This window comes from Antedon bifida, chromosome 3 (genome assembly GCF_963402885.1).
Source record: "Antedon bifida chromosome 3, ecAntBifi1.1, whole genome shotgun sequence".
Taxonomy (NCBI): Eukaryota; Metazoa; Echinodermata; class Crinoidea; order Comatulida; family Antedonidae; genus Antedon; species Antedon bifida.
The window spans coordinates 17,031,421-17,043,534 of NC_136228.1; the positions used below are offsets into that span (position 1 = coordinate 17,031,421).

At 31.8% G+C, this 12,114-nt stretch overlaps 1 protein-coding gene across 1 annotated transcript in view; it reads right to left on the bottom strand.

Moving 5' to 3' along the window:
- Window positions 1-4,181: 4,181 nt before the first annotated feature.
- The window catches only part of LOC144838181 (uncharacterized), a 160,082-nt gene continuing 152,149 nt past the window's right edge, over window positions 4,182-12,114 (bottom strand). The window contains exons 23-28 of the mRNA XM_078693540.1: window positions 11,977-12,090; window positions 11,741-11,818; window positions 5,907-6,557; window positions 5,299-5,314; window positions 4,697-4,743; window positions 4,182-4,440 (exon numbers count right to left, since the gene is read on the bottom strand). Coding sequence (XP_078549666.1) covers window positions 4,698-4,743; window positions 5,299-5,314; window positions 5,907-6,557; window positions 11,741-11,818; window positions 11,977-12,090 — 905 coding nt within the window. The 3' untranslated portion in view covers window positions 4,182-4,440; window position 4,697. The remainder of the gene's footprint in view (window positions 4,441-4,696; window positions 4,744-5,298; window positions 5,315-5,906; window positions 6,558-11,740; window positions 11,819-11,976; window positions 12,091-12,114) is intronic.

Consider the following 12,114-nt stretch of genomic DNA (forward strand, 5'->3'; position numbering starts at 1 on the left):
ATAAGCGACTTGCGCTCTGTTGATGGTGGTCTATGACAAAATGGGAAAAAACCCTATTTTAAAAATTCATGTGGCCAAATGATGACGTCATACCATTTTGTAAGTCTAATGTGTATATACATTTATATCTACGACTCATTAACTTCCATAATAAGTTAAAAAAAATGGGGGTCATCTTCCATTCTGAAGAGTTATATTCATTTTAAAAAGGCCTTATTTTTTACCATTTTTAGCACTTTTGTACAATTAATGTGCGCATTTTGTCATTTTTAACGTGCTCATATAGCGTTATTTTAAGTAGGAATGGACTCAAATTTGGTGAATGTATTAAGGAAGATGAGTAGAATGCAATTTGTACAAAACAATTTTATTTTTTACGCTTCCTATGTACGCACGCGCAAAAACGTGTTTTTGCGCAGTAATTTTTTAAAACACGCAAATAGCCTAATTCATGCTCTAAATTGATCAAAACTTAATTTTGAGCGTTTTAAATTTTTAGCGCGCGATTTCACGCGCATGACCCTACGTGCGCGTGTGTTTTTATTTGCTAATATTTTTACCCTTGACCTGAAGTTTACGTTTAGTGAATTTCATTAATATGTGATAATGAATTATGGAGATATGATTGATAATGTGATTTCGCAAAATGGCGTATAAATGACGTCACGGATGAGTGATCACGCTGAAAAGCTTATTATGGCTAAGTTAAAGTATTTGAAAGACATTGTGAAATTTTGGTAATCATTGACATTAAACTTTTTGAGATATTTGTTACACAAAAAGTGTACAGAAAGAATAAAAAGAAAAAAAATAATAAAGATTTTATACAATAACAATAGGTGATCATTTTATTCTAAATGATCACCTAATAATGAAACAAAAACTTACTTCTTGTGTTTGACATTCTTCGACATGTTGTGGGTGAATAAACTTTTATTTTTTATAGAGGGCGCAACCACCATTTGTCTACGTAACATTATCGCTGTGTAATATCGAAGAACTTTGGTAGAATGGATATTTTGTATAATATACGATGAATAGCAAAGCACGTACATTTTGATACAGAATAATGATCTCCTCGATGTTAAAATCTCCCCCTTTCAAAAACACACAATCCTTACAAACAAAAAAAAGCTTTTCATTCATTAGTATTTATTAAAAAAATATGAATATAAACATTAAAACACAGCAGAATAAATACTTAATTGAGTTTTAATTTACAAAATTGAATTAAAAGTGAAAAATATCAAAATATAAAACATTTCATTTTTAACAAATAGGTATTATAAAATTCATTCATATAAAAAATATAATTCAGTTCTGTACAAAAAAATTTACAATTTATTCAATTCATTATATTTAAACATCGTTCTGTACTTCCGTTTACCTCTCATTTGCATAATATGCACATGTTAGTTATTTATAATTAATGTAAATATGTTCAAAATTACAAAAACAAAACATGACAAACACATATGTGTTTGTCATGTTTTGTTTTTGTAATTTTGCAAACTTAGAAAAGAAAGAACAAAATATTAATGTGAATTGACTTATTATACTTATTGTAGGCCTATTAAGTACAGTAAGCCACACTTTAACCAAAATGCAGCATGAAGGATGACAACATTGATATCGCAAAATATGAATTAAAAAGGGTGACAGTTAACACAGAATGCACATCATTAATATAATAACATCATTATCAATTTGGTCATTTTTTGTAAAAATCCCTGTACTATAAATGGGTCAGTCTAATTACCGAAAACAACCGAAAATAACCGAAAACAACCGAAAATGGTAGTGTGCACAAAATACAACTCAAAATCGTACAAATTCAATGAAATACACCGTTGACTACATTTACTTACAAAACACATTTCGTTTTTAGTATTTTCAAAAACAAAGCATGATTTTATCTAACTTTGCGTTTTCGTCCCCAGTTTTCGTCACTTAAGTTACTGAAGTGATTAAGGATAAAAACTCGACTACGGTAATTTTACTGAATAGATTTTATTGTGAATCCTTTATCATGAGCTGGTTTTAAGTATACTTTATAGTCCCTAATATTATCAATATTCTTAAAAATATCATTTTTGTATTATTATCTTTGAAAATCTATAATTAAATTGATCATGATTAACATAGTCAATTTACTTTCTATACTATATGGATTAACGTGATTCACAATTATTGTGAGGAGTAAATGCGTTCGTTTCTGGATCAAAAATCGAAAGACTAAAATTAAAATATTTTTATAGATTATGTAAGCAAATGCGATGTTATCATTGATTGATTGTACGATTTTTAGTTGTATTTTGTGCACACTACCATTTCGTAGGGTCTTCCTTGGCTTTTCCGCGCGCAGTTTTCTCTCTGTTATGGTCTTTAGAAACACCCATCAATAGAGAGCGACAATAAAAAAAATAATATTATACAAAATTTGTTTTCGGTATTTAGATTATTTTATTTTGTTTTCGGTTGTTTTTGGTTGTTTATGGTTGTTTGGTTGTTTTCGGTTGTTTTCGGTAATTAGACTGACCGCTATAAATACAGTGATTCCTACAGCTTATAGATTTATCCACAACAAATTGTGTTGTTAAAATCCCTGTACTATAAATACAGTGATTCCTACAGCTTTTAGATTTATCCACAACAAATTGTGTTGTTAAAATCCCTGTACTATAAATACAGTGATTCCTACAGCTTTTAGATTTATCCACAACAAATTGTGTTGTTAAAATCCCTGTACTATAAATACAGTGATTCCTACAGCTTTTAGATTTATCCACAACAAATTGTGTTGTTAAAATCCCTGTACTAAATACAGGGATTCCTACAGCTTTTAGATTTATCCACAACAAATTGTGTTGTTAAAATCCCTGTACTATAAATACAGTGATTTCTACAGGTTTTAGATTTATCCACAACAAATGGTGTTGTTAAAATTTTTATTTTACTTTAACATGTTTATAGCTGCAGGGGCATCTCTAATTGTCCATCTAACTAAATACTGTATCAATATTTAAAAAAACCCCACTTTTTGTTCCCATATCCTACCAATCAAAAGGTGTATGCTAATTATGTAACTTCAGATATCTAAACTGTAATCATATAAAAAGAGTAAGCATGTCTGTCTGTCCATTTTCAAATAGTAAGATTAATTGGTTTTCAATATGAAATGACAAATAAATGAGTAGACAATTGACAACTGAGTTACAGCTCCAATATGTTAACAACTGTCTACTACAGCATTGAGTACACAATTAACAACTGAGTTACAGCTTCAATATGTTGACAACTGTCTACTACAGCATTGAGTACACAATTGACAACTGAGTTACAGCTTCAATAAGTTGACAACTGTCTACTACAGCATTGAGTACACAATTGACAACTGAGTTACAGCTTCAATATGTTGACAACTGTCTACTACAGCATTGAGTACACAATTGACAACTGAGTTACAGCTTCAATATGTTAACAACTGTCTACTACAGCATTGAGTACACAATTGACAACTGAGTTACAGCTTCAATAAGTTGACAACTGTCTACTACAGCATTGAGTACACAATTGATAACTGAGTTACAGCTTCAATATGTTGACAACTGTCTACTACAGCATTGAGTACACAATTGACAACTGAGTTACAGCTTCAATATGTTGACAACTGTCTACTACAGCATTGAGTACACAATTGACAACTGAGTTAATACAGCTTCAATATGTTGACAACTGTTTACTATAGCATGTTAAGCTTAATAAAACTAAATATCAAATATGAGATATTATTTACATACATAATACTGGCATTGCATTTCATTTAATGATTTCTTTTTTCTTTGGTCCTTTTTTGATCAATTACACAATTTCCTTGAGGCAAACTAAAAAGTCTAATTTTTTTTACCGGAAAAAAAAAATGAAATTTGTAAAGTTTTACAAAAATCCTGAAATAAATAAATGTTGCAGTTTCAAGGCTCAATTATTATTTTAATTTTTTTTACAAATGTTTTTTCATAAGTAGAGAAATGGAAAGTCGATTGTGACTTTTGACCCTCGGATGGCAATATTTAATTAACTCCCTCTAAACCTTTAGTTATATCATTGTGACAAAACTCCCATTATATTTTCACATATTTTGCATTTCACATTGATATTCTTTATACAAAGTCTGTTAACAGTTATCTTTCCTTGTGATCTATAGTTCTTGTCGGGAAATTACAGAATAGCGTACTCTTTGTTCGTCTGCTGCTGCGTTTGTTGACCGAGTATGAGATTTGGTGACTTTCTTATGCACATACCAGATACAGCTACCACCAACAGTTACCAACAATCCAATACAACTGCCAATTCTTGCTGCTAAGCCATCATATATAATAATTAAGATGACAAAGGTTGCCAATAGAATAAACCAAGTTATAGTAACTATCCACCAGTGATCTGTAATCAAAGTGAAAATGTTTCATAAATCCTCATCTTTTTAGAAATATTATTGAGAGCTTTCTATATTTTTTTTAAATAAAGTTCTGTAATTTACATAATTTAATCTACAGACTACAAAAAGCATTTTATAGGAAAACAAATAATTTCTTATATATTCAAACTATATTAGTCTTTTTTAATAGAAAAACAGTGCATGACTTTAGAAACAAATTAAATTTTTTAAACTGTTATATACTCAAGTTAAATACTATACCTTATAACAACTTGCAAAAACATTTCCCACACTTCTTTTTCTTTCGACTAGACATAAAAATGTACAATTAAATAATAAAATTCTAATAAAGTATTGATCGATAACAATGATCGTAGTTGAACATTAAACGATCAACGATGATGCGTTGAATAACATAGACTAGAAAACAGGCTTCAGTTGATTAGCACCTGTATTGACTTTGACTTTCACTTTTGGTATTCCTGCCGGCCTTTGTGGAGAGGCAGGAAATTTACATTGTGGCAGTTCAAGAATAAAATGATGATTATATTGAAAATATATCTAATAATTTAAGTAAATACATAAAACAGATTATCTCTGAAAATGTTCGATATAACATCGTATCCCAGTAGAGATAAATGAATTTCTATAATGGTTTGTACGTGTTGACGATGACCGGAGTAATCTCTTTTTATCTTTTTTATTTGTTTTTTTGTAATTGTATTGTTATAAATTTTATATGAAATGAAAAAGTTCTGTATTCTGAAACTCATACTTAACTCACTTAACACAAAGTGCCCATTTATTAACAAATTTATATTGTAATTTTATCAAATAACAATACATAGGTGGAAAATACTTACCCGCCATGATGCATACCTGAAATAACAACAAAGCAAGCTCATTAAGAAAAAGATATGGTGAGAAATAATTAAACAATAGATATAGTGAGAAATAATTAAACAATTAAACACCCTGTGGAATTTATGTTAACAAAGACTGAAAACAGTCAAAGACAAAGACTGAAAACAGTCAAACCTAAACCATTTTAATAGTATGTTAAAATGTGTACCAAAGCCTTAATCAAATAAAAAATAATGGCATGTACAGTATACAGTATTATTTAGTTGTTTTAATCAAAAGGCACGGATATTTCATTAAATTTAATTCATTAAAAATGTTATTATCTCGCAAGGAAACTCTGCTGGCCTTATCAACTGTACATACAAAAAATACTATATAATGATATGAAATTTACAAGGAATGATATAACATTTATCTATTTAAAAAACAACTACTATACTAATTTCAAATTGCCGATTAATACACTAATACACATAAGGTCATAATGACATTAAACAATAGTTTTCATCAAGTCATTAAAAAAAAGATGAATAAAACAAGTATCTATACACATGTTCTTAACAGAAAAAAGGTTACAGATGGATGGTTCTAATGCCTTGATGGTTACCTTGATAATCACCTGAAGACACATCTGCATCAGAAGACACACCTGCACCAGAAGACACACCTGCACCAGAAGACACACCTGCACCAGAAGACACACCTGCACCAGAAGACACACCTGCACCAGAAGACACACCTACATCAGAAGACACGCCTGCACAAGAAGACACGCCTGCACCAGAAGACGCACCTGCAACAGAAGACACACCTGCACAAGAAGATGCGCCTGCACCAGAAGATGCGCCTGCACCAGAAGACACAACTCCACCAGAAGACACACCTGCACCAGAAGACACACCTGCACCAGAAGACACACCTGCACCAGAAGACACACCTGCACCAGAAGACACACCTGCACCAGAAGACACACCTGCAACAGAAGACACACCTGCACCAGAAGACACACCTGTACCAGAAGACACACCTGCACCAGACACACCTGCACCAGAAGACACACCTGCACAAGAAGATGCGCCTGCACCAGAAGATGCGCCTGCACCAGAAGACACAACTCCACCAGAAGATGCGCCTGCAATAGAAGACACAACTCCACCAGAAGATGCGCCTGCATCAGAAGACACACCTGCACAAGAAGACACACCTGCACCAGAAGACGCACCTGCATCAGAAGACACACCTGCACAAGAAGACACACCTGCACAAGAAGACACACCTGCACCAATTTAAGAAATGTAAGGAAACTCAACATTCCTTTTGTTAAACTTAGAATATCTCAATCTTTGTATATACATATAATGGACCTAAATTAATAACTTAGAAAATGTTGCAAGTCATTTAATGTTTTTAAGAAAAGACTAAAAACTGATATTATTAGTTATCCGCTTGGTAGAGCGGATAACTCCTTGTTATTGTATGGGATCAATATTTTTGGTTATCCGCAACTAGTAAGTTGCGGATAACCCTTGTTATTGTAAATATCTTTTTTCTTCATCTTTATTCTTCTTTCTTTCCCGGATTTTTGTGCGTCGCATATCTCTCATCCTTGTCAACATAAGATTGTATAACTTTGTCATAAGATTGACCTGTAGCTGTAGATGTGCAAGAAACTTCGTTATATGACTTTAGAGTCGCGCAGCGTAAGTTACGCGCGATTTTATGAATTTCAATGATTGGTCATAGATTATAAACCAAAAGTAATTTTATATTGACACTTGGTGAAAATTTAAGTTAAATTAAGGGCAAACTTTCTATGGATTAAAAATGACATGTTTCACAAGAAGTTACGCGCGCACGCGCATTTAAAAATTAAAAATGCGCAAAATTAATTTCTAATCAACTTTCCACGCTGATCATGACATTTTGAGCATGTCAAAAATTCCCACGCGCGCGAAAAAAATTACGCGTAAGGTGCGCACGGAGCATGAAAATCATGTGTTTTTCTCTTGAATTATAATTTTACAGTCTTTCCTAGTTATTTTAAAAAAGATTGACATCATTTCAAATTAAAATGACGTCATACGAACACGTTGATTTACACCATTTGCGTGCGTTTTAGTTGCAAAAGTGACAACATATTGTCAAAATTAAGCCTATTTTTAATCTATTATAGCTCCTCAGGATCATCCACGACCCCCAATTTTTTTAATTTAATATGTAAGCAGATATGTTGTAGATATGAATTCATGCCGAACCTTTACCACTCGAATGTTATGACGTCATCGTATGGCCACACGAATGTAAAATATAGGATTTTTTACTCTTTCGTTATTGCTCATCACATTCAACAAAGCGCATCTCGCTTATACGTATTCCATTTCCCCCGAAATTGTAATATTGTCTACGTCAATCAACTATCTTTTGCATGAATTAAAAATATTTTAATTTTTATGACGTCATCATGTCTAAAAACGTAAATAACTTGGGTCACTTATTTTCATCTTTACAGTAAATATCAATCTGTTATAGCTCGTCAGATTAAAAAGTGATAATCATGATTAAAACGTTTTCTGGAAGCTATTGGATTGTAGATATGAATATTTTGCCAATCAGATGTTGTGACGTCATCATATGGCCAGTTGAATTCAAAAAGTCATATTTTCATCTCTTGCGTCAAAGTTCATTGCGTTTAAACGAGAGCGCATCTCACTTTTACGTTCCCAAAATTCTTCAAATTTGTTTTAATGTAATTATTCAGATAATTATCTTCTAAAGTGGTTATCTTTATATGTCAATTTGATGATGTAATCGTGTTAATAATTGGATTTAAAAGATGGGTCTCGTAATTCCGTCTATGCTACACTGTATATAACATATATACAGTTTATTCTGTAAAATACTGTAATATGGTGTATGCTACATAATAGGTACAATTCAGCACTGTAAACATTTTTATTTCATGTCAAAGGATGGCATAATAATTGTCGAGGTTCATATAGTTTAAAGTACGTGCATGTTGCGTATGCGCGGATAACCCGAACTCGTCAAAGTGATGAGTTCAAATCTAGTTTTTTGGTTATCCGCAACTTAGTTGCAGGATAACCCATGTGATTGTAAATATCTTTTTTTTTCATCATCTTTGTTCTTCTTTCTTTCCCGGAATTTTGTTGCACGCATATCTCTCACCCTTGTCAACATAAGATTGTATAACTTTGTCATAAGATTGATCTGTAGCTGTAGATGTGCAGGAAACTTCGTTATATGACGTTAGAGTCGCGTAGCGTAAGTTACGCGCGATTTTATGAATTTCAATGTTTGGTCATAGATTATAAACCAAAAGTCATTTTGTATTGACACTTGGTGACAATTTAAGTCATATCAAGGGCAAACTTTCTATGGATTAAAAATGACATGTTTCACAAGAAGTTACGCGCGCACGCGCATTTAAAATTTAAGAATGCGCAAAATTAATTTCTAATCAACTTTCTACGCTGATCATGACATTTTAAACATGTCAAAAATTCCCACGCGCGTGAAAAAAATTACGCGTAAGGTGCGCACGGAGCATGAAAATCATGTGTTTTTTTCTTGAATTATGATTTTACAGCCTTTCTTAGTCATTTTAAAAAAGATTTACGTCATTTCAAATTAAAATGACGTCATACGAACACGTTGATTTAGACCATTTGCGCGAGTTTTAGTTGCAAAAGTGACAACATATTGTCAAAATTAAGCCTATTTTTAATCTATTATAGCTCTTTGGGATCATCCACGACCCCCAATTTTTTTAATTTAATATGTAAGCAGATATGTTGTAGATATGAATTCATGCAGAACCTTTACCACTCGGATGTTATGACGTCATCGTATGGCCACACGAATGTAAAATATAGGATTTTTTACTCTTTCGTTATTGCTCATCACATTAAATAGTGCGCATCTCGCTTATACGTATTCCATTTCCCCCAAGATTTTAATATTATCTACGTCAATCAACTATCTTTCGCATGAATTAAAAATATTTTAATTTTTATGACGTCATCATGTCTAAAAACGTAAATAACGTGGGTCACTTATTTTCATTTTTACAGTAAATGTTAATCTGTTATAGCTCGTCAGAATAAAAAGTGACGCGCATGATTAAAACTTATTATAGAAGTTGTTGAATTGTAGATATGAATTCATATACAAATTTTGTCTATCTGATGTCATGATGTCATCATATGGCCAGTTGAATTCAAAAAGTCATATTTTCATCTCTTGCGTAAAAGTTCATTGCGTTTAAACAAGAGCGCATCTCACTTTTACGTGCCCAAAATTCTTCAAATTTGTATTAATGTAATTATTTCGATAATTACCTTCTAAAATAGTATCTTTATAAGTCAATTTGATGACGTCATCACTTTAATAATTGGCTTTAAAAGATGGGTCTTGTAATTTCGTCTATGCTACACTGTATATAACATATACAGTGTATTCTGTAAATACTGTAATATGCTGTATGCTACAAAATAGGCACAATTCAGCACTGTAAACATATTTAATTCATGTCATAGGATGGCATAATCATTTTCGGCGTTCATATATTTTAAACGTATGTGCATATTGCGTTTGCGCGGATAACCCGAACTCGTCAAAGTGACGAGTTCAAATCTAGTCTGTATTATTCTTGTTTCCTTCCTTCCTTTTTGTGAGTCGCGTTTCTCTAAAATGTGTAAACATAACATTTCATAACTTTGACAACATATGGGCATTTACGTGAAGTTGTGCACCTTCTATTTTTGAATGACGTCATAGTTGCGCAACGTGACTTACGCGCAATTTTATGAATTTCAATGATTGATTATAGATTAAAAACCAAAAGTCATTTAGTATTGACACTTTGACAAAATTTAAGTCATATCAGGGGCAAACTTTCTACGGATTAAAAATGGCATGTTTCACAAGAAGTTACGCGCGCACGCGCATTTAAAATTTCAAAATGCGCAAAATTAATTTCTAATCAACTTTTTATGCGTTTCTTGTCATTTTGAGCATGTCAAAAATTCCCACGGGCGCGCAATTTTTTACGCACGCGGTGCGCACGTAGCGTTAAAAACATATTTTTTTCTCTTGAATTATATTTTTCAAGTCTTTCCTAGTAATTTTGAAAACAATTTAGACCTTTTCCAGTTTAAATAACGCCATACGAACACGTTGAATTAGACAATTCGTGCGCGTTTTTTATGAAAAAGCTTAAAAAATCGTCAAAATTATGTCTTTTTTTAAACAGTCATAGTTTCTAAAGTAAACCGTGAACCGTTTATTTTTATTACAAAATCTAGAAGTTGATGAGTTGTAGATATCGGATCATGCATCGATAAGGCTAAAAAAACATTGTGACGTCATCGTATGGCCACACGAATGTAAAATATAGGATTTTTGTCTCTTTCGTTATTGCTCATCACATTCAATGGAGCGCATCACGCTTATCTGTATTCCTTTTTCTCCTAAATTTATATATTGTGTAGGTCAATCAACTTTCTTTAGCATGAGATAAAAATATTTTAATTTTTATGACGTCATCATGCCTAAAAATTTTAATTACGTGGGTCATTAATTTCATCTTTACAGTAAATTTTAATCTGTAATAGCTCGTAAGAATAAAATGTGATAATCACGATTAAAACGTTTTCTGGAAGCTATTGGATTGTAGATACGAATTCATGTAAACATTTTGCCAATCGGATGTTGTGACGTCATCATATGGCCAGTTGAATAAAAAAAGTTGTATTTTCATATTTTGCGTAATAGTTCATCACATTTAAAAGGGTGCGAATCTATATTTTACGTATTCAAATTTCTTCTACACGTTAATATGTTGTTCCTGAGATAATTTCCTTCAGAAATTGCTATTTAAGTGTTTCATTTTGATACCGTCGCCATGTTAAAAATTGGAATAAATGGCGGGTCCCGTAATTTCACCTATTCTACACTGTATGTAATATGTATACAGATTATACTGTTTGCATGTATATACTATATGACACAAATTGACAGAATTCAGCACTAACAGCATATCATATTCTTCAGTTCTTGTCATAATGCCATAATCTTTATCTGTGTGCAATATTCCAACGTATGACGTGCACGTGGCGTTTGTCGTTGTGCGTATAACTAACTCGTCAAAGTGACGAGTTTCATGTCTAGTTTTAGATTATGAAGATATTGTCATATTGTACCAATTGTATTCTCATTCACTTGACTAATAATAAAAGAAATGTTATTTTTTAAAGATTAGTTAAATAGAAAAGTCGAATTTAGCATTTTTTTTTTCTATTTCTGACTTTTTTTTTGAATAAATGTTGAAATAAAACAAAAAAACAGGATATGAAGAAGTATATAATACTATAAAATCAATTTAACCATATAATAGTACAACTAATATTTTATGAGACTCACCACTCTCTGGGTCAGGTTTAATTTCCTGTTCCACTACTTGTGTATCTGATGAATCCGATAGAAATTGCTTTGTCACTTCTGGTCAATAAAAACATCCAGAAAAGACAGTTATTATGTTTAAATATGTTTATCATTTTCTTTTGTTGAACTTTGCAATTGACTTGACTTGTGTCACTGTTGAGTGGTGATGAAAAAAAAAAAATAAAAAGTAAATTGATTTATGATCCTTAACTCACCACTCTTTGCTTCAAGTTTTGTTTCCTGTTCCTCAATCATCCCTTTCTTCATTTGTGTTTGTAATTCTTCATTAACAGTACTCAGTGAATCTGATGTTAATTGCTTTGTTAATTCTGTTCAACAAAAATACAGAAAAG